This window comes from Carassius gibelio, chromosome B15 (genome assembly GCF_023724105.1).
Source record: "Carassius gibelio isolate Cgi1373 ecotype wild population from Czech Republic chromosome B15, carGib1.2-hapl.c, whole genome shotgun sequence".
In the NCBI taxonomy this organism is placed as follows: Eukaryota; Metazoa; Chordata; class Actinopteri; order Cypriniformes; family Cyprinidae; genus Carassius; species Carassius gibelio.
This window is the reverse complement of record NC_068410.1, coordinates 16,431,461-16,454,980: the sequence shown is the minus strand read 5'-3', so window position 1 is coordinate 16,454,980 and position 23,520 is coordinate 16,431,461. Positions and strand designations below refer to the sequence as shown.

At 36.2% G+C, this 23,520-nt stretch overlaps 3 protein-coding genes across 4 annotated transcripts in view; 1 reads left to right on the top strand and 2 right to left on the bottom strand.

Annotated features, from left to right (window-relative positions):
• Positions 1 to 10,201, bottom strand: part of tyw1 (tRNA-yW synthesizing protein 1 homolog (S. cerevisiae)) — a 57,375-nt gene extending 47,174 nt beyond the window's left edge. For both annotated transcript variants that reach the window (XM_052576270.1, XM_052576269.1), the window contains exons 1-7: positions 9,968 to 10,201; positions 9,445 to 9,575; positions 9,206 to 9,340; positions 8,468 to 8,569; positions 5,597 to 5,791; positions 5,238 to 5,516; positions 4,079 to 4,198 (exon numbers count right to left, since the gene is read on the bottom strand). In XM_052576270.1, coding sequence (XP_052432230.1) covers positions 4,079 to 4,198; positions 5,238 to 5,516; positions 5,597 to 5,791; positions 8,468 to 8,569; positions 9,206 to 9,340; positions 9,445 to 9,575; positions 9,968 to 10,028 — 1,023 coding nt within the window. In that variant the 5' untranslated portion in view covers positions 10,029 to 10,201. The remainder of the gene's footprint in view (positions 1 to 4,078; positions 4,199 to 5,237; positions 5,517 to 5,596; positions 5,792 to 8,467; positions 8,570 to 9,205; positions 9,341 to 9,444; positions 9,576 to 9,967) is intronic.
• A 167-nt stretch (positions 10,202 to 10,368) lies between these two features.
• On the bottom strand, positions 10,369 to 14,263 carry tmem120ab (transmembrane protein 120Ab). The gene is made up of 12 exons (XM_052575383.1): positions 13,993 to 14,263; positions 13,797 to 13,915; positions 13,552 to 13,668; positions 13,400 to 13,459; positions 12,956 to 13,051; positions 12,787 to 12,876; positions 12,554 to 12,619; positions 11,499 to 11,560; positions 11,294 to 11,386; positions 11,146 to 11,210; positions 10,932 to 11,000; positions 10,369 to 10,718 (listed from the first exon to the last, which is right to left on the bottom strand). Exons 1-12 carry the CDS (start codon positions 14,059 to 14,061, stop codon positions 10,611 to 10,613), a joined length of 1,014 nt encoding a protein of 337 aa, XP_052431343.1. The 5' UTR covers positions 14,062 to 14,263; the 3' UTR covers positions 10,369 to 10,610.
• A 1,100-nt stretch (positions 14,264 to 15,363) lies between these two features.
• Positions 15,364 to 23,234, top strand: LOC127972097 (lysophospholipase D GDPD1). The gene is made up of 10 exons (XM_052575384.1): positions 15,364 to 15,867; positions 16,419 to 16,461; positions 16,811 to 16,946; positions 17,089 to 17,134; positions 17,803 to 17,924; positions 18,205 to 18,294; positions 18,383 to 18,516; positions 20,159 to 20,218; positions 20,462 to 20,513; positions 21,708 to 23,234. Exons 1-10 carry the CDS (start codon positions 15,720 to 15,722, stop codon positions 21,837 to 21,839), a joined length of 963 nt encoding a protein of 320 aa, XP_052431344.1. The 5' UTR covers positions 15,364 to 15,719; the 3' UTR covers positions 21,840 to 23,234.
• The last annotated feature ends 286 nt before the right edge of the window (positions 23,235 to 23,520 follow it).

The following is a 23,520-nucleotide window of genomic DNA, read 5'->3' as shown; positions in this document are numbered from 1 at the left end:
AGAGCCACACATGTATCAAAAGAACATATGATGCATTGTATCTGCACATCAAGCTGAGATAGGACCAATTATTTTAAATTACACTCATTATCTTTAACGTCAGAAACACATAGGGGTATGAATCATTATTGAGTTCAAAAATAAGAAATCCACATCCATTTATAAATCACAACTAAAGCAGTGCAGATAATACAGTAATACAAGGCCAGGTCTGCATCAGTAAAGCCAAGATACAATATGTCTCTGATGCCATCTGGAGCCAAAGCGGAGTAATTCTACATACCCAAGACCCAGATCTACACAAACTTGACATTCTGCATTTTACAACAGTTGTCATTATCCCAGTGTGATTAATCAATTATTATACTCCACTAAGAATATTAATTATGCATGCATTTAATAATGTCTAAATAATACATGTAAATAAATAACATGCTGAGAAATTCTAAATAAACTCTTTAAAAATGTATTCACTCAGCAAAATCGAACAGAGAAGAGCAACTGAAGATGTGAGTGACAGAGACGTAACATGTCAATATAGAATATAGTGATGGTGTTTTTCTCCTCTGTGTTAAAGGTGAGATCTCCTCCTTGCTCGTGACATCAATGAAACAAATTCAGAGCCAGACGAACAAGTTTAGCTAAATCAACATAAATGTTTCTTACATGTTTGTCATTTCGTTGGGTGTTGAGAAGCGACTTGAGCATACATTACAAGTCTACAGCTAATTGTGCTGAAACAAATATAAGTGGCACACTGGCATTTAAAAAATTTTGTTTGTTTAGAAATCACAACCAGCTGAAACCACAACACTGGCTCAACCAATGGTGTGAGTTTGGGGCGGGACTATCGGCTGACCAATGGCAGATGGGGTAAGTGTTCAAACAACCTGTCTGGATATTCTTTTAATCTGTTTGATGACGTTAATGGCTGCACATTCATAAAAGGCATGAAATTCATAACACATCTAAATTTCTGAAACATGATGGTTTGAGTAAATGTATGGAGGATGGACAATTTATCCATCCTTATTTTACTGGATCTGAGATGTTTAACTATAATATTTCTAGTTATAATTTTAGCCTGGCCACTCAGACATGGTTATGTCAATAGGGGAGAAAATAAATATTACAATTAATACAGTTCTTGGTTTTTTAAGAAATATTTTTTTTGAAACAACAATGAATTTGTACGATTTTGATTAAATGTTGTCTTTAAATGTAAATATTAGGGTAAATATTTTGCCAATCAATTAAAAGTAAAGAGTTTCATCAAATCAATTACACTACCCTTAATAATTTAACTCAATATTTGCTGAGAAAAGCGATTAAATGTTTAAATAAAAATATTTAGATTAGCCACTTTCCTACATCTAAATTCATCAAGATGGAGCTGATGTTTGACCACTTTATCCCATCTTGTTGATTCATGCTTAGTGTTTTTAAATGAGTTTTCACATAACACACTTTATTAACCAAACCCAGTTCAGTTAGAGTGAACTAGAAAGGGAACTAGAAAGGGAACCAGCTACAAGTGACTTTTAGACAAGCGTACCGAGACCTGCTTGGAAAGGTGGTCTCGATACGCTTTCAAACGAACTCTGGAGCTCTTCGTTTGTGGTGAGAATGTGAACCGACCTCGAACAGACCCAAATGCAAAAAGTACTGATAATTTTTGGACTAAACCAGCTGCCGTAGTCAGCTGCTCTGTGCATTATGGGATGAGAAAGTGTTTGTTGACAGTTTGCACTTTAGCATGGCAGCTCGTGGACAAACTTGGAGTAGTGAGGAGGTGCTGAGCCTCATAGAAATTTGGTCAGATGACCATGTCAGAGTTAAGAATTAATGCACGCCTCTGCTTGAAGTTACGAGCGAATTCCCGCTTGCCGTTTGCAATGCATTAAGTTGTTTTCAAGCCGCATCCACGCTTCACTATAGAAATCTATTTTTTGCATATTGTGGTGTATACAAGCAATGTAATAAATTATGGCCAGGGACAAAACCAGCCCGCACAGTCGTCTCTCCATAGTTGTGTTGTCTCTGTGTTGTTTGCTGGCTTTTCATCTTATGTTGGAATTTTCCCGCAAGTACATTCTGACCAATCGAAAAGCAATTTAGGAAATACGTCATGGCCAATGAGTGATGTAGATGTTGTCATCTGACTGCATTTTGGTTCGTTTCAACTGGTACGGACCAAAGAAATCAGTGTGGTGTGAAAAGGAACCAAAAAAGCTGAAAAATGCTACAATGTATAATTGTTTGCCCTTGGTTCGGACCAAAGGAATCAAACTAGAGATGTGAAGGCACCATTAATGGCATTCACAATGCCATAAGTGGACTTAAAAGGGGACAAATGAACCATATATTGTATGATGAAAGCTACAGTTCGTTTGATCATTTGGGGTATGTTCACATATGCATGTTATTTTGGCCCGAGACCGCTTTGAGTGCTCAGATGAACTAATGCATCAAAAGTTCAAAGTAACATCTTTCTAAAAGGGATCTCAAGATCCCTGCAATCATCTGTAACCTCACTGCTTCTGATCTATTCTGTGGAAGATGCAGGACCAAGAAATGTTCGTCCAATCAAAATACTGGACTGTGATTGTTAGGGAGGGAGGGACGTTTGCTTTCAGTGCTATCAGTCTAAAGTTTCCAAGATCTCTTACTGCACCTTTAATGCATCAAACTGCCAGCCCTTGTAAATAAATCAATAATGCTATTAAATCCATAACGTTTTTTCAAAACCCCCAAATCTCCTGTTATTATCTGCCAGCTGACAGACATTCAAAGCTTATAGGATATCATTTGATCTGCGTAGCGGGAACAACACAATCAACCGATTGCTTGAGCTGCAGTCCACATTTCTAAAGACATCTTCTGAAGCGGTTTAAACATGCATCAAATCTTGAAGACATCCATAAAGGGCCCTTACTGGATTAAAGGGGGCTGGTATTCTCTCTGATGCAAATAGGATGTGAGAGAGTGCGTGTGCGCATGTATGGGGAGATTTGTCTGTGCTTCTGTCTCATGAATCACTCCTGCGCACAGGCCTGTAGAGTGGGCGTCAGTGATCACAGTTCACGGTTACGTAAGTCCTCCCAGCGCCTGCTGGAGATGCTGTCTGCTGTAGCAAACCATCTGCCACTCAGTCTCCTTCAATGGAGCCATTGCCGGTGTCTCTCCAGCACTCTGTCCCTCTAAAGGAATAGTTCGCCCAACTCTGTCATTATTTACTCACCCTCGTGTCAGTACTAAACCATTTCTGCTGTTTTCATGCCACACAACGACAGCTCAGAGATCACACCATGCTCTAAAATAGCAAAATGACCCATACCGTGCATATGCTACAGTCCTCTGAAGTCAAACGATAGCTTTGTGCAAGGAAAAGATCAGATTTAAAGGGACAGTTTAACCATAAATAAAAAAATATGTCATTATTTACTCACACATGTTATTTCAAACCTATAAGACTTTAAGACTTATGGGTTTGGAACTATACTGGGGGAATAAATGATGACAACTTGGCTTTTTGAGTGCTCTGTCGTTTTAAAATGTTTTCCCTTATGATCTTTACCTTTGCCAAAGCTTATGTCTAGATTCAAAAATACTGTGTTGACACTAAAGGGATTTTAGTAAATTTTTATTCTGTCATCATTTAGCGACACAAGTTTCTTTCTTCTGCTAAGCACAGACGATGATGATATGAAGAAAGTAGATAACAGCAGTTGGCGGTACCCACTGACTTCCATATTACTTCTTCCGTACTATGGGAGGCAATGGTTCTTCTTTTGTATTCAGCAGAAGGAAACTCATATGGGTTTGGATTGGAATAGCATGAAGGTAAGTAAACAATGCCAGAATTTACATTTTTGGCTGAACTATCGCTTTAATTGTTATTTTATGGAAAAGAGATGCCAAAATATTCTTCAAAGTTCCTACTTTGTGTTCCACAGAAGAAGAAAAAAAAAACAGTATACAGGTTTAGAGTGTGAGGTAAATACCGATCCACTAAATTGGTTCCGAAAGAGCACAAACTGTAAGTTAACACAGTGGAGCTGCATGCTTTTGCTTTCACCTTGGCTTTCTTCATACGATTCATCACATTCCCGAGGTCCTCCATGTCGATGACGGAGCCGTGAGCCTTCTCTTCCTCAGCGGAGGACTCTGCATCACTGCTGGACTCCATCAGCTCCTCCTGAAATCCAGACACAGCTGTAAGCTTTGAGGGGCACATCTACATTATACCCCAACCCATGAAAACCTCTATGTGGAGAAATATCCAGAGGAATGTTTTCCATTCAGATGGAAATTATGCATGTCCCATATTTTTTCCAACTGAACCAGAGATGGCGATAATTTGTGATTTAATGATTCTTTTGAGTCAGTTCTTTCTCTCTATTGAACTGACTAACTGAAAACTAAATGATTTCGTTTTTTCACTGCAGATATTGAAATGATCTATTATTTTTAAAATCTAACATTAACATGACAGTTATTTAAAGTCTTAAACCCTTAAATAAAGATTCTCCAAATTCTCCTCAAATAAAAATATAAAGCGTAAAATAAATATGCAACATGTAAATAATAATAATGTAAACAGCTAGTTTTTCCAAGTGTCTACTAGCAGCATATAATTTATCCTTGTCGACTAGTCTCCCTTTTCCACAAAACAGGTGCTGGTTGCAAAGTCAGACCCCAAGAGAAACAGAGCACTTTAACTGTCGAAAATATGGTTCTGGCACAGATAAATGAAGCTTATGATGGCTTACTGTATATAGATGCTAAATTAAATTATCCAGGATGTAAAAATATACTAATCGACATTTGAAGTTGATCAAAACATTTAATCAAAGTTAACCAAAATGCGTTCTTGTCTTAGAACGATATTTTTGATCCACTTCATATGTTGACTACTGCACAGTATATTGTTCAAATCTTTTGTGACTACATCCGTGTATAATAAATTATTAAACGTTATTATCTAAACCACTCAAAGGAGCTTAACTTCATTGGAACGATGTTCCCTATACGTGTTTGAGTAAAGGATATGAGAGGGACATCTAAGAGAAGAACATTTCCTCCGAAGTCAGTAATGTCACCCCCCGCTGTTCAGATCCCATTTCCACGAGTGCAGCACAGACTGCAGAGGAACAATCTGCTCTCGGGGGGTGCAGAGCGAGAGCTGTTACCATGACTACATGTGTTCATGACATCACAGAGGAGGGCCGGCTTGCCTCAGAGCTGTTCTTCTCAGCGTGCGACTGGCCGTCCTCTGCCTCCTCCTTATGTTTCTTCTTATTCTTGCAGCTGCTGCTCTTGCACTTGCCAGAGCAGGCTTTCTTCTCACCCTTGGCCAGGGCCTGCAGCCGGTTCAAGAACTTCGTTTTCCAGGCCTGGAAGTCGGCCTGCACGCTGCCGTGCCGGCTCTTCACAACATTACAATCGCCTTCTCCTCTGGTCATGATCCGGGCAGCGCTCAGCATCCACAGCCACTTATCAATGTTCTTACTGACCTGGATACAGAGAATATATTTAGTGTAAGATTTAACACAGTCCCATCAAAAATGGAGGGAAAAATGAAGGCGTGTCTCACAGTGTTGTAATGGCCGACATAAACGGAGTTCCCCAGCCCAAAGACGGCATATCTCATTCCCTTCAGGAAGGTTTTCCCATACCGGAAGTCCGTGGAGGCCTCCTCAAGCCATTTACAGAACCATTCGGCGCTCTCAGTTGGCTGCCCGTCTGTGTATGTGGCCACCAGGAACACACAGAGCATCTTGCTTGTGCACTAGAGAACAAATTATATGTGAGCATTAAGAAATATTTAACATGGTACTCATGGAAGCAGCTCTTTAATAAGAGCACTAAATGTGTCAAATGTCTGGATTTTTGTCATTAAAAAAAGAAAAAAGATTTTTGGGTAAAAACCTAAAAACCAAACTGTTATTAATATTTACAAAAGAGCAAACATCATGAATAAACCATGCTATAGAATTTGTAAAAAAGGATTGTTATTTTTAACTATAAACAAAACAAAAAAAACTTAAGATGAAAGAAATACATAAAATAAATTCTTAAAAAGTAAACTTTTTTTGCAAAAAAATTAATAAACCTAGTATATACAAATTAAAAACTATAGAGAAATACTAAACATTTATACATTAAAGGGAGACAACCTAATTCCAACATTATTAAAAAAAACTACAATTGTATATTTATGATACTGAATAATAGTGCTGCTTACAACACTGTTAATGTTAACACATACATAACACCAATGTTCTGTATGTGTTTTATGGCCTTATTCAAGTGATTTAACATTTTTAGTTTTTCACTAACCATGTATAAAAAAAAAATTCTCAAAAATACAATCATGTACATGCATGCATTTCACATATTATTATAGCCCAGTTTGTGCTGATTACAGTGATATTAGACTTTACCCATTTAGATATTTATAAGAAACTGAAAAAAGCACAAATATCAGGGCATGACAAAACTTCTCCAGGCCCCAAAAATACCCTTAGACTCCAGAGGGTTAAAGGGAGACAACCTAATTCAAACATTATAAAAAAAAAAACTACAATTGTATATTAATGATACTGAATAATAGTGCTGCTTACAACACTGTATAAGCACTAAGAGGAACACAACTAGTCTTTTAGACTGTGCTGTGACAGATAGATTTGTCTCAGCTTTGCTCTGATTGAGAATTGTTAGAACAGACAAATTAAAATTCTATCAAAACAATATTCATTCAAAGCATTTTTTCCACTTTTGGTGTTTATGTAGTTTTGCATTCTGCCTTTAATAGGACTATAGAAGTCATTTAAGATTTTTTTTATTTTCATTATAATGTTAATTTGCTCTTAATACTCTTGGACCCGGTTTCACAGACAGGGTTTATCTTAAACCAGGACTAGGGCTTATCTTAAGCCAGGTCTAGGCCTTAGTTAAATTAAGATATTTAAGCAGCTTTTATAAAAATGTAAGAAAACATTACAGGTGTACATCAAAGTTTTAATTGGAGTTTTAATATTTAAGCTCTGGTAAAATAAAAGGCTGATAAATAATTTTACATCCTGCTCAGGAAGACGTATTGTGCTCAACTGCCAACCACAGGATCTATAGCCGCTGTAAATATTACTGTGGTAAGTGATCACTGAATGATATGAAGCTCATAGTAATTCCTGTGATATTCTTAAAGGTCATATATTGTACACCTTTCTGGAGTTTTATTTTAGGTTTTGATGTTCTTAAGAATATATATTTGCAGTATAATTACCAATATATTTTTACAGCTCCTTTCACAGGAGGTCTGCTACGAACAGGTCGATTTTAGCCCGTCAAATTAATATTCATGAGCCTCTATTCTGATTGGCCTGTTGTTTTCTGAGTGACGCATGGCCAGGCCAACCACAGGCAACTAGGGTCAGCCGACGTCTCAGCACTAGCTGGAAGCAGCAAACAAAAGGGAATTCGGCTATTGCTTAAAATATCATCTTGTCTCAGAAGCAGCGTAATACAGCCTCAAATTAGAAATTTGACTGCATATCTGCTGCCACTGCCAGACAAAAAAAACATTGACAGAAACATTAGCCAAAAATGTTAGTGTTTGCAGCGCACACTAATTAGAAAAGGTTCAATAAAGTACTGTCTTTTGTTGTTATGGACGAGTCTACAGATTTCTTGCATCCCATGACTATGTCAAGCATGAAATAATGTCAGTGTGCATGTGTGTAAAACAACAAACTGACGATTTATATATAATCATTTGCAATTGTATATACTGTGATTTATTGTGGCTGGAACAATAATGTAGTTGTAAAAATAGTTACCTGCTGAAATTGAAATGTATATACATATTATCTTGACTAGACAGGCACAATGAGTTTGTCTTTCCTTTGCAAAGACAATGTGATCCACCTCATAGAAACAATCCTGTCAGATCGTCCATCCTTTAAGTGAGGGTATAAAGTTACAGGTCGGCCGATCTGGTTTCGTAGATAAAGTTAACCTTTTGGACATGTTTCAGTGCTGTTGTTGCTCAATGCTCAGTAATGGCACGGACGTGATGTTGTCTGGGGGTTTGACAGAAGGGAGTGGGACGGTGCTCGGGTGGGGACTGAAGGAAGAGACTGTGTGGTTCTGAGATCAACTTTTTATGGAAATCACAATGGTTTGTGAAAAATCACAGCTACTTTATGCAGGCTTTGAGCATTCCACTGTGCACTGACTCTTTTGAAACTTAGTTAAATAGCCCCCTAGACCTCAGTTATCGGGAAAAAAGCCATGAAATTTCAGTTTAGACAATATGGTACCTTTAAAAGCTGAAAGTGAAATACTTATGCATACCCTGAAGTTTAAACAATCTATTTCGAATTCCTCGAATACAGGCTACTGCAACAAAAAAAATGAAATCGATCGGCCTGTATGGGGCCAGAGAAGCACATGCCACGCTCACCTCCTCAGCCAGTCTATCCTCCGGGTCGTAGTCTTTCATATCTATAACCTCACACTGGATCCCCTGAGCATTGACTTCTCCAGCGAGCTCTTCTGCAAAACCCTAGGCAGAGTTAAAATAGTAGTTTACAAACACTTCACAAATCAGTTGCATATAATTCTTTACATTAGATAAATAAACAATTAGAACAATTACACAGGCAGTCAATACTTAGAGCTAAAATTTTTATGAGTAACATTTGGTTTAACATTTTTAAATGTAAAAAAAAAAAAATCAGGATTATAAAATGCATAAAAGGTTTCAAAGAAAAGCATTTATTTGAAATATAAATCTCTTAACATTATAACATTATTAATTTAATGCATCCTTACTAAATAAATGAATAAATAAAAATCTTGTGAATGGCAGCATATTATGGTTTTTCACAAAAAGATATTAAGCTGCATGGCTGCTTTCAACATTGATGATAATAAATATTGCTTGAGCATCAAACCATCAATTTTTAATGATATCGGCGTAATGATGCTGAAAATTCAGCATTTTATATCACAGGAAAAATTACTTCTAAAAGTATACTGAACTAGATAATACCTGTTATTTTAAATTGTAAAAATATTTCACACTACAACAATTTTTACTGTATTTTTAATCAAGTAAAGGCAGAATTGGTGGGCACAAGAAATGCATTTCTAAAAATCCCTTATTATTCTAAACTTTTGACCACTAGTGTATACAGACCTTCGCAGTTCCTGTCTGTGATCCATAGAACACTTTAACCCCAGAAACATGAATTACTTTTTCTGTTTCAGGTGAAAGTTTCTGATTTTTCATAGCTTTATCAAGCCGGGGACTTATAGGGTCGACCATTTTTTTCTATAAAGGAAAAATACAATCTATTAATCCGTATTTATTAGCAACCAAGAGGGAAAAAACAACTAAGTAGCAGAGAGGCTTTAAGAGTAAACACACTTTATTACCTTTTTGAGAAGCATGTTCACAGTAAACCAGACTCCTATGAGAACAGCAGCAGTAGTGTACACATATAACCTGTTTTGCCACACAGTCAGCAGGCAGCTCTCAGTGAAGTCCCAAACATCGTGCAAAGCATCTGTGAACGCACGGGAATGTATATTTTTGCACACTGATTTGTCGGGAAATATGTAAACAAATAAGCGACAAGGTTTATGATGAGACAATGTTTCAAAACTTAGTGAACTGCCTTTCTAGTCATGTTTACTATTTTAGCAGCGTTTAAAAACAATGAAACTGGCAAGGCGCCTGCGATGTCTAACAATGTTGTCTAAGTAGGAAGCTCACTAGATTTTGAAACACGACCTATCCGCAAAACTCATACGATCCAGAATATTGAAGAGTGCCGTGCAAAAATGAGTGCCTGTGCATTTAAAGCACCGCCGTAATGTTGATTTATAATCTGATTAGCAGTTTATTTTAACTCGTTTTCATGCTGCTTGTCAGCCATGCATTGCAATATAAACCAACCTGACTTCTCAGCGCCGACTGTACAATACAGCAAACACGATACCAGCGCTAAAAATAACATCTTCTGTGGTCTATCAGACAAGACGGCACTTTTATAAATCTATAGCAATAGCCAGACAAACATCTAACTTCAAACGTCGGATATAAATAACTGGCTAACTTTACAGCTCCATGTCGAAGGACGCCGCCATATTGTTATGACAGGAATGCTGGGAAAATGAGGTCATCTCACGTGAGCCTTCACTGCTCGAATAACTAATACGTGTATAATTTATTGAAATCATCTCATAAACAATATGAAGGAAAACTACATAAGTAACATTATTATTATGAAATAGTGTTTGGCTAATATTTTAATATATAAAAATATTACTAAATTTATTTCACAAAACAAATAACACTTTTCATTTTTATAGTTTATTCAGGTTTAAAAAATAAAAAATCCACTTCTACAAAAAAAGTATTACAGATTGTTCAACATCCCACTTTATAATAACAAAATGCATTCTGCATGTTTATTTGACAGATAATAACACAATTAAAGATGGATTATTGTGCAAGACTCTATTAACATAAATCTGCATGTTTTGTACAAATATGTCTTTTGATTGCTTTGACATTTCTTCATGAAAGCTCTTAAAAATCACAGACTCTTGGTCTTTTGCTGGTTACGCTTGTGACGGACGACTGCAAGTGTAGTGAAAAAGTTTCCCGCAAACAGAACCAGAAAGCAGAAGCCACACATGGACACCTGCAAAAAAAAAAAAAAAAAAGATTAATAATTATTTAAAATTTAAAATAAAAAATAAAAAAGAGGTCAGAAGGTTATTGCAACTTCAAGATCACGGTCTTGATTTATTCATCATCTTTAGCTAGCACTATGTAACTTTTGGCACTCAAGTTACAAAGTGCTGCTTTATTTTTCATTCTGATGTTGTGGAAAATTCAACAGAACAACACTGACCTGCCATTCTTTACTTTCAGGCATCTGTGCCATTCTGAAGAGAGAAATACTGTTCCATAGCTGCCAGAACTGTGGACCATTGACCAAGATATACAGTAAATGATAACTTTATATCAGACAATTCATATGCTGTTCCATTTTCAAACCTTTATTCTTTATATATGACAAATTAGGCTTTGAATATCTATATTCTATAGGATAGACAGACGCTTACATGGCCCAGGAAGAGAAAGGGAAGAAGAAATGTCAGTCCCCGCCACATCCACGACTGAAAGCCCTCTGTGTAAACAAAAAGCTATTTGATAAAAAGCTTTCCACCGTCAGGTTTTCTTTATAGGCTACTGTAACCCAGAAATCCTTACCAACAGTCAAATCCAAGTTATGTCTTTCACCCAGTGCTTTTAGCCTGTAGAGACACCCACTTTGATAGTAGTACTGAAGATACTGCACAAAGCCTGCGAGAGAAGGTGACACGTTTGCCTTCAGACTCACTCAGTACTGCAGTGTTGGTATTTATCCCAGAGATGTTTTACAAAGTGGTGTCTCCATGAAGAGTTTGTAACTTACTTTGATACAAACAATAGGCCAGAAATTGGTTCCTGAAAGACTGGTATGTTTCACCATCTGGCCTACATATACAACAGAATTGTTGTTTGAGGGAAAACCAATAATAGCCGTGATTCACTGATACAAAACAGATGTATTGTTTTAATGCTGATCAGAGTTATTTTAGCATTGTGTTTTATTATTTTATTTTGTGTTTTTATTTTTATTTCAGTATTAGGTTTAGTTGTTTAGTGCGTCAAGATAATTTTAACTAAATTAAACGTATTTACTGTTAACTAAATGTAAATGTTTATTTAATTTCGAGGAGCAATGTTTTAATAACTTGTGCTGATACATTTAAAATCACCATAAACATGTGCCTGTTTAAAATTTAAAATGCACATTCCTGCACTCCTAAATAATTTACATGTTAACAATATTCCAAGATTAAAGTTATTTTAGTATTATTTTTATACTATTATTTTACTGAATTGGGTAATTTTAATTTAAGTTCATTATGCGCTTTTGTCAATTTTAGAAGTTTTTGTTTTTTAATATATTTTGATATATTTTTTATAAATATATTTTTAATATATTTTAATATATAGCTTTGATTTTCATTTTATTATTCAGTATTTCAACTTAAAAACATATAATTTATATAACATATTATTTTATTTTATAATTATTTATTTTAGTTTGTCGCTATTTTATCTAATATTGACATTGTATTGTATTCCAACTTTACTATTGTTTTTTATTATTTTTAAATGATTTTTTTATTATATTCATTATTTTAAATAGTTTTAGGTTTGGTTATAGTTCAGTTAAGAACTATATTTGTCTTTCTAATATTTAATAAAGATGTAATAACTTGCAATATCTGTCTTTTTCCACTGATATCACTTTGGTTGTATGGGCTACTGGAAGCTATGGGAAAGCCACTTTACATGATTCAATTGATACACACTTTACAATTTACAATTCAGTTTCATTCAAAGGTACACCACATTAAAAAAAACAGCATGTGAATGACAGTTAATGACAATTTAAGTAAATAGTTTGAAATGACTCACCAGGTTAGCATGACTCCAGACAGAAAGGTGGAAATGTAGTGGTGGAAAACCCACCAGCCTTTAATCCTAAAAAAAAAAAAAAAATCTAATTCAAAGGTACAAGCCAAAAAGAGAAGGGCCTTGCGACAGCTTATTAAACCCATTACTGATCAAACATTTCTTGTGTGACAGCAGCAACGTCACATCTTCAAACCTGAAAGTCACTTAGATAGTTTCATCTGACAGTTTCTGACCTGGATCCATTGCTGATGAGGATGCTTTCACGAATCGTCAGTGTGCAATAGTACCAAACCAACAGGAAGTTAAGAAGGGCATCCACAACTCTACAGACACACAACAAAGACAGGATGAAATGTGATGCGAGGGAAAGTGTGTCAGTCAGACCCGTGATCTCAGTCTTACCTGTAGCTGATGAAGAAGCGACAAGCGAAGGTCAGCAGGAAGAAAGTCACGGTCACATACAGCTTGAACCTTTCATACTCATCCTTGTATTCAGCTCTACAATGAAAAGTTTACAGGTATAAGATGACACATTCAAGATTGTATTCTACAAAAGCTGAAAGAAATGAATGCTTGTATTTATTTAAAGTTTAAATCTGAATGAGTTTTTATTCTATTTTGTTGTAATTCTTTGTTTAAATAAATATAATTTTTGAATTATACATGTATTAAATTGTAAACACAAAACCTATTTGCCAAATGCAAATGGTGCAAGAAAATGAATTAAGAATTAAGCCTTAATTTCGTCTAAAAAAAAATAAAAAAAAGTTACAAATCTATTGATATTCAGTATTTAAGTATATTTTAAATATCTCTCCCTCTTTTTTTTTTTTTTTTGGTGCTTACTTGGCTTCTTTGCTTGGAAGGTTGACATTTATACTCCCGAGAACAAGACTGAGATAAATCCTTGAAAAGATAAGCAAAAATAACAAATAATATGCAGCTTCTGATAAAAAGCTTAGACGAAACAACCTTTCATTTGAACAATCTTTCAGTACCCATTTTTCTTAGGAAGAAATGCTTCCATTTGAAAGATTAGGCTCGGCATATTTTGGATGTGATCTTTGGCTTCCTCAACCTCATTCTTCTCCTCTTCTGTCAGTCCTTTATTAAACCTAAACAGAAAATTGCACAGTGACAGGCAACAATCATATTCAACAAAAGTTGACAAAAAAGACAAAAAAAACACTTTTTGTTTACTTAAGTTGACAAAAAAGACAAAAAAAAAACACTTTTTGTTTACTTAATCAGAGCCTTTTGATTCTCCTTTAAATTCTTCTTCTGTCGAGCAATGGAGGCAGCAAAGCTCTTCTGAAGTTTGGAGACTTCCTCTAACTTCTGCAGGTACAGCCGATGGGTCTCCTGGACACAGAAATGCATTATTTAGTGGAGGTCTACTGTTATATGGACATTCAGAACAAATTCAGAAAACCATTTACCTGAAGCTGCTGCAGTTCTTTCTCCTGAAACTTGCATTCTTGAAGGGCTTTTGCAAGTGCTGTCGACATGTAGAACTTTATCAGTTACACCTATTCTAACAAGGTTCCTCTTTCTTAGATTACAAGGCAAATGCAGGAAAAATAAAAAATTTGATGGAAACACAGCGATGTCTGAAATGCTGATTTGTGTGCTGTATTTAAAGAGAGCTTCAGTTTAGAAGCATTTCTATTGACAATCTTTGTCGTATATCTGATTTCGTAGCTATTGCAATATAGGCTTGAACTTTGTAGTGAACTTTGACAGACCAAACTAACTGACCTTTGACATACTTGGTTCAGTTGCTTGTAATATATAGGAAGGGCTACGTATTTAGAGCCACATAGAGAATTCTGATCTATGGAAGGAAAAAGTTGTATTGTGTTGGTTACAGACATTATGTTGTGTATCTACATAGGTTATTACTTTAGAGAACAGAGTCAAGTCATTCATACTGAAGTCTCATGTCTTGTTTGCGTAATCCAGTAATCCTCCATGCATTCCATTGATGTTAAAGAGCACTTGAACGGCTGAAACAGTGAGATCTTGAACTTTAGTCGAGAGATAACACCTGTCACCTTACATCATGCTAGCATTCAAATGAAATATAGACAATTTTGTTTTAACATCTTTAACTGAGTATCATTTCCATTTCACTGTCATTTCCATTAATTTGGTGTCCCATTCATTTCGTTTTTAAAACATTAGAGACTTATGAGATACCTATTAGATATGTCGCATAAAATGTTAAATTATATCAGAAAAACTAACAATAGTTTTAAACATTTCTTATTACATTTACTGACAAAGTTTTGTATTTAATGCTAGAAAATGACCAAATCACACAAATTGGGGTATTTTATTTAGACATGAAAAGATTAAACAACATTTTTTTTTAATTCACCCAGTAATATAAATTGTCATCATTTACTCTCCCTCAAAGATGTTATGAATGAGTTTCCTGTTGAACACAAAATACATATTTTTTGAAGATTTACAGTAGCCATCGACTTTCATAGTACTTTTTTCATACATCTATAATACTTTTATGCCATTCATAAGTCAATGGCTACCATCAACTGTTTGTTTGCTTACAAACAATCTTCAAAATATCTTCTTTTGAGTTCAACTGAACATCTCGAGTGTCATTAGGCCTAAATAATGCCAGAATTTTCATTTTTGGTGAACTATCCCTTTAATTTTCTTTCACTGACGCTTTTTTGTAAAGGAAAACATTTATAGTTTAAAGCGGACTGAAGCTGACACGAAGGACTTTTTTTATTTGTCCATGAGCATCCTCTTGCGTTCACTGGCGTCATCAGATGATTGTGGTGCGCATGCGCGTTACAGCGACTGTAGTATTATTATTATTACTGACCCGAGCAATATGTAAACTGCGCATAGGGGGTGGCCTGTCAAGAAACATTGGACTGCAAGCCCATAGGTGGGTTAACAGAGAAATGCATAGCGGTGCAAATAAACAAGGATCAAATCTGACTGACACCAAATGCTCTGCCCTAAAGCTTCACTCGGCTTTCTTCTGATTACTATTCCAGTGCAGCTGGCCAGCAGTGTTGGATAATACCGGCCTGTGCGTTGTCTTCTGCACAGACTGTCGCGTTTCACGTCACTTTTCATCGAATTGTACTTATGCACGTGGCTTTAGAAGTCTGCCTTAATTGTCCGACTGATGAAAGTAAATATGAGCGCCGCGGTTTATGTTATATCCACGGTTAGCGGATACGTGCTCACCTCGGCGTTACTGCTCAAGTGTCCGTCTCTGCTGCATCGGCGAAAGAAAGAAGCCTTCCGGAGCAGACACATCTCACACCGCGGCGGTGAGTGACTGACAGTCGTTTTCATCGTTTATTCAATCCAGTCCTTGTACACTGGGGGCAGTCGTGGCCCAATGCATAGAGGGTCGAAGCCCACTTCTGCCACTGCTCTGGGTGCACTTGGATGGGTTGAATACAGAGCACAAATTCCGAGTATGGGACAACATACAGTACATGCCACATATAAATTCTCTTTCACTTTCAATAAGACCTAGTGAGCTGTGATGTACAAAATACTGACTAGGTAGAAAGTCATAACATTGCTAACTTTAGCCTTATAGTCATGCACTTAAAACATTTTTGTCTGCTATGTAGTGTAAAGCCTGTTTTTTATCTTTAAGTCATATTTCATAATACCTTCATGTTGGGCCGATGTTGGTTCAGAGGTTCATCATTGACTTTATTGACTACACACTGGAGTGTGGACTGAACCTTGGAATACTGCAGAAACTACATGCAGTCTGAACATAAACACCACTTGTGATTATTATTATTAAGTTGAATAACAAAAGCAAATACCAAGCACTGCTATTATTGTTTTTCTTTATCTCCAGGAGCTGGTGAGAACTTGGAGAACACGATGGCAGCCTTCAGGCAGTGAGTTTCTCAGTTTGCTTGGATTTGCAATGATGAGTATGACTGTACTAAAACCTAACATGCTTAGTTAACTCTGTATACTTGATCTTGAAGAATTCAGAAGCATATGAAGTGTTTCTTCATTATTCATCCTAGTGGCATGAGTTGATGACAAAATTGTGTTTTTTTACAAGGATCAGGGCTGTGTGTCCAAAAAGCATCAAAAGCCTAAGTTGATCGTAGACCCATTGGTTTCAAATGGTCTACAATGTACTTAAGCTTAAGATGCTTTTGTGAAACACTACCCTGGATGAAAATCTTCATGTTCGTGGTTCTTAACCCATCTGTTGTACATTTTCTTCTTCCTCAGTGCTGTTCAACTGGGCACTGACATGTTGGAGCTGGACTGTCATTTAACCAAGGATGAGCAGGTCGTGGTGTTGCACGATTCCAACCTGAAGCGGTCGACTGGAATTAATGCATGCATTTCAGATGTGGCTTATGCTGTGAGTAGAGCAACTCCAAACATCCTGTATTCACAGTCACAGTCCAAATGACTGCTTGACTAATTTGTAGTAGGCCTTAAACTCTAACATCAGCATGTAAATATATGCTGTATTCTGAAAGTGTGTGTGTTTGTCTTCTTAGGATCTTCCACCTTACCTTTGTAAGCTTAGGGTGTCTTTCAAACGAGGTGAGTGTTCAGTCCAGGTAATGTTCAACAAATCTGAAGGTACAATTAAGCAGATTCCAGATGTGTCTGTAGTGTTACTAATATGCTACAGTGAAGTACAAAACTAAAACCACCTTAAAAATCTAGGATTGAAAATCTAAACTGGAAAAAAATGGCTAGCTAGTAAATTTGATGGATAATTACAAAGAAATAACAAATTTAATTAATCATTAAATGTGAAGGGAAAAGACTGAAATAGTATTTTCTTGTAAAATGTACTCCAATAATTTTTACTTAAAATTTTTTTAAATAAAAAAATAATAATAATTTTTGAATTCTGGAAATAAAGTTGTAGTATTAAATAAATACCGTAAATAAGTTACATGAAAATGTCATAATGCAAAATCAATACGAAAAAAAAGTTCTTTTGTGAAATTTCTTTGTCACAAATCAAATGAAAGTAAATTTGTAATGTTTATCATGTCCACTTTCATTTATTTCAAATTTTTGGTTATTATTCTCACTCAAATTTCAGTTCATATTTTTACTCAATTGAAATTCAAAACAGACGCACTTGTGGTGTCGGTTTTTTCAAACACTTTATAAACTCTTCAGATATGTTTTGTATGCATTTAATGGTAACTAAGACATGTATGTCCAACTATTCCATTATTCCTGATGTGTTTCAGAGTGCTACTGTGAAGGAGGAGATGACAAACGCATCCCTCTGCTAAGAGACGTGTTTGAAGCTTTCCCAAACACCCCTGTAAACATCGACATCAAGGTCAACAATGACACGCTCATCAAGAAGGTTTGTGGGCCCTTTGGACTTTGGTGTGCATATGCTACGCGATGGGTAGGTTTAGGGTTGTGGGGTAAATGCATATCATATGTACGTGAAACCTGCGTATCATATGCACGCCAAAGTCCATTTTTGCGTATCAATACCACGAGTTTTCATTTTTATTTGGTGTACTATTTATTCACATTTTCATGAGAATGGGCCCTCTGTCCCACTCATATTTAATTTCCTCGAATCCTGGATGAGTTCACCAGAAAGAAAAATAAAAGTTAAACTTTTTTTCTGTCAGGTGTCCGAGCTGGTTGTCCGATACAACAGGGAGCATCTGACCGTCTGGGGAAACTCCAGAAACGAAATCGTAAAGAAATGTTACACAGAGGTAATACACTGGTTATCAGTAAACAACATAACTGAACAATAAAGTATGCAAAATGTCAATATCTGACGTTTTTCTATTTGTTTTGTAGAACCCACAAATCCCAGTCTTTTTCAGTTTGCCCAGAGTGCTGCTGTTACTCGGTCTTTTCTACACAGGCCTCCTGCCCTTCGTCCCGCTTAAGGAACAATTCCTGGAGATTCCCATGCCTTCAATCATTTCCAAGTGAGCAACATATGCATTTTTGTCATGCATACACTATATTGCCAAAAGTTTTGGCACACCACTTCTAATGAACAGGATTAACTTCTTTACTAATATCCATGTGTACAAATCTTAATGTAAAGCATATAATGATATTCTTGGGAATTGTGTGCTTCTAATTTATAGCAACAGTTTGGACAGGACCCTTTTCTATTCTAAGATGACAATGCCTCTGTGGATAAGGCAATGTTAAAAAAGAAATGATTGATTGAGTCAGTGTGGAAGAACTTGAGTGGTCAGCAGAAACCCTGCTGAACACCTCTGGTGTGACTTTAAATGCAGAGCTAAAAACTCATCAAACACTTAACGATTCACTCAACTCACGATTCGATTCGATTCACGATTTTGATTTTGATTTCACTATTCGATTTGCTTAACGATTGTTTTTTTTCACAAACAAATTATAAATTAAATGTGTCCTTTTATTATTGATTGGACAAAATGCTACACGTTTCTTTGTGAACGTGATGATCAAATTTAAATATAATGTAAATGTAAATAACAAAACTAAATTGAATTTTTAAAACAAGCCCCAAATCAAATGAATAAGTAACACAAATAAAATAAATCTCTTCATATAAACAAAATAAGGCTTTGTCGGGGCTCTTTCCATTTAAAATGAAAGGTAATCACTGCATTTTAATCATGATCCAAACAAAGATGCTGCATACATGCAACACGAGCAGTTTTTAAGCTAAATTAGATTGAATGATTTTTAAACTTGAGGCAAAAACAGAACGGTTTGACTTCAGTTTTGTGAAACTATGTATCTCCATGAAACTGACGCAGCAGACGAGCTGAACGAGACGCAGATTCACTCTCTGCCAGCAGGTGGCGTATAAAGCGTTTCCTTGGTTTCCGCTCTAAAAAATACGATCTAAACTTTCCTAAAGACTGTAAGTCCCCTCAGACATAAATTAATATTGTATTCTACCCCTATTTGAATCATGATTTGTTTAGCATCTCAACCAATTTGAATCGTCACATATTTGAATCGATTTTCAACTGGCTGGTGGTTAATCGTTACATCCCTACCAAACACAGATGACTTGTCCATACACTATATGGACAAAAGTACTGGGACACCCCCTTCTTTAGAACAGAAATAGGCACTTACAAAACTGTGGCAACAGAGATGGAAATATAATTAATCTATATAAAAATTGTATTTCCATCTATTTTCCATTTCAACAGTTTTGGGAGTGTCTAAATGACTGTACCCATAGATACAAGTCATTGGTGTTAGGTGATGAGTTTTCGGGCTCAAGGTCTGCATTTAAAGCCAGACCAGCAGGGTTTCTGCAGACCAGTCAAGTTCTTCCACACTGACCAAGAATATCATTATATGCTTTAACATTAAGATTTGTACTCATGGATATTATTTAAGTAGTAAACCTGTTCATTAGAAGGGGGTGTCCCAATATTTTTGGCAATATAATGTGCATGCTCTAATAGTTCTTCTAGTATTTAAAAATAAATCTTTATATTTGGTCCTGTGTACATTCAGGCTCAGCAGATGAACTTTGTATGCTCACAAAACTAGTGCTATGCTAGACATTTTTGTTGGAAATCTGAGAAGTGCTAAAGATTTGGTTTCTTGCAGACTCAAAGACCCTGAGCGTCAGACACAGAGTCAGCGTTTTATAACATGGCTGGCAGACACGTAAGTTCATGTGCACTCTGGCCTCAATAAACCTTTTACCTAAATATTTACTTAACACGCTTTATGTGTTTCTTTTGGGAAAGTAGTTTACTACCGCCTTTAAAGTTTTTGCCCATTCTGCCCTTGGTGATGAAAGTAATTACAAGCATGAAGAAAAGCTTAAGCTTTTGTTATTCATGTTAATCTAATACTTGCTAGAGTCGTAAACATGCTAGAATTACACTTATATGAATGTATTTTCAGACTCCTCATGAGAAAAGCATTATTCGATCATCTGACGAGCAGAGGAATACAGGTGAGTGCTGATCTCCAAATGAGATTTAGGTCATACACCACTTGTTCTTTATGCTTAAAGGGGGGGGTGAAATGCTCGTTTTCACTCAATATCCTGTTAATCTTGAGTACCTATAGAGTAGTACTGCATCCTTCATAACTCCAAAAAGTCTTTAGTTTTATTATATTCATAAGAGAAAGATAGTCTGTACCGATTTTTCCCGGAAAAACACGACAGGCTGGAGGCGTGGTGTGTGGGCGGAGCTAAAGAATCACGAGCGCCAGTAGGCTTTTGCTTTGAGAGCGTTTGGAAGCTGTGACATTACCTTGAAGAAAAAACCATCATCCAAAACAAACCATGGCTAACAGTCAGATTCAGCCGTTTATTTATGATCCAGAATCAGATCCCGAGGCTGAAACTGAACGAGAGCAGCAGCAGCAACGACTCGCTCCGAGCGGGGCTCGAACCCGGGTCTCCGGCATGGGAGGCGGACGCACTAACAAGGATGCAGAGATATTTTAAGCAGTTTTACTCACCGCCTGTGGTTCCAACACACAATCGTGACCCTTTTTCATTGGGATTGCATCATCCTTAAGAAATTAACGATACGCAAATCCGTCGTCAAACTGGGCCTTGTTTGTAAAACAAGCATCTTCGAAATGTAGGGAACAAACAAAAACACTTGCACAACTCTTGATGCTCTGTAAAAATAAACTCCATCCACTGGTCCCTTAATGCTGTTTTTTCTTTGGTAATCTTTGCAAGGTTGTCTTGCCCTGGCAACCAAAAACACACTTCTTTTGTGACATTTGGCAACGCTCTCGCTCTGATCAGTGAACATCTGTTGTGCTCTCAGTGCTCTGCTATACGGGAGCGCGCGCTCTTCCGGCAGAAGTGCCCTCAGGACCCATATAAGGAAATTCCGCTCCATCTAACGTCACACAGAGCCATACTCGAAAAAAACTTTCCGAAACTTGTGACAAACCGGAAGGAGTATTTTTGGAACAGAAATACTCCTTCAAACGTACAACTTAATTTTTGAAACTTTGTCCATGTTTATCATGGGAATCCAACTCTTTAACAGTGTAAAAAACTCAGTATGCATGAAATAGCATTTCATCCCCCCTTTAAGCATTGCTTTGAGTGCTGTGATGTGCATGAGCATCATGAGACTTTTTTAAATTGGTCTTTGTTTTTTACTTTTTTCAACCGCAGGTGTACGTCTGGGTGTTGAACGACGAGGAGGACTTTAAACGTGCCTTTGACCTTGGGGCTACAGGGATTATGACAGACTACCCCACCAAACTAAAGGAGTTTATAGAGAAAAACAACTACACTTTTAAATAAGACTTGTCGGCCAAAGTAACCAATCAATATGCTTTTCCACTGACCTTTGGCTTCTAAATCTGTCTTTTAATTACCCAACATCCTTTGCTGTTTATGTCTTTAAGTGTAGAGAGGCAGCTATCAGTTCTGCATTCATCTGAAATCAGCGTCAGAGCCATTTTAAACCAAACAGGTTGACATGAAATACTTCTGATGCTTTAAGTTCATAGCAATAGATGTTATCCATAAAAAAAAAGTGTTCATAAGAGGTTGAGGTTATGATGAGTTATCAATCATATTGGGATGGTGTCATGATCATCATGACATTTCTTTTAAGTTTCTCTACAGGCACTTTCAATGTATTGTTAGTACAATTTGAGGATGTAAATTGCACCGTTACTTGCTGTGCTTCAGTTTCTGCAATAACAATGAACTCACTAAAGAGTTTTGTCTGTCTACATTTTGAGACCGAAGCTACTGAAGTTTTCCAGACCACTAAAAATAAATTCTAGTTTCAGGGGTGTACTATGGGATTGCTGATCAGAGGGCATTAGATATTTTCATGTTCGCTCTGTGGTTTGATTTGATGTGTATATTTTGTTTTTGTGAATTTGTTTCTGTTGACAATAAGAGATTTTGTCAATTTTGAGATAAGTTGTGGCTGAAAAGACGCCCCACTATTGCTTGAAGTGTTAAGTGTAGTTTAATATATGACCAGTCAGAAGTTTAGACACACCAACTTAATCTTCAGTGTTACTAGGTCAGCATTACTATGTATAGGATGGTAATTATGTACCATTAAAAACATTTAAGAGAAAGCTTACATTTGAGCTGCTTTTGTTATCATTGAGTAACAATGTTAAGTGTGTCCGAGCTTTTGAATGGTTATGTATATTATACACTGATGAAATAAGTTGTGTTGGAGTATAACAAGGGTCACAATACAGGGTATTTTATAGTGTTCATGTGACATTTGAATGTACTTTTGCTAGGACAGGAAAAGCTTTTACCTTTAAAAATGCTGGTGGTTTTGCTGTATTGAAAGGGAAAGGGTAAACTAATATCTTCCACACTCTTTTAAGGAAACACAGGATGCATTCAAAACTGACATGACAGTAACTGACTTCTAAACAGAAATGAATCTGAAGTCTTTTAGATAATTAAGCCTTTGTGGAGTTCAAATGTTTCCCTCTTTTGTGAAGTGTATACAGATACAGTAACTCTTAGCTTCGTGTTGTGTTTAAGTTTCTGGTTCATATTTTCTCCAGGCCACTTTTATTGGTGGTGTATAAATTAATATGTAAATTATAGTACTGTAATTCAAAGATTGGTTATTATAGAGAATTTTTGGTATCAAAAGCACAGTTCTGTTAGGATTTGTGAATACACTGCCATTAAATATATTTTATAAATTAATTTAGACAGACTATGTCTTGCCTCTCAATTGACATACTCCCATAAAACTCTTTTGTACTTATAGAGTATCTCTTAAAGCACACTTTCCAAATTGTCATTCGAAGTTCAACACTGGCTACCAAAGTGTTATTTTAAAAACAGACCACAACTTGAGAGAAAAAAAAAACAATTGTGACCAGAAGGCGGCGCTCTGTGATAATAATTAAAACTTGCTTTAAGTATTAAACCAAACACTTATGAAATATAAGCACTTTGTGAAAGTATATCAATTTAAACATACACTACG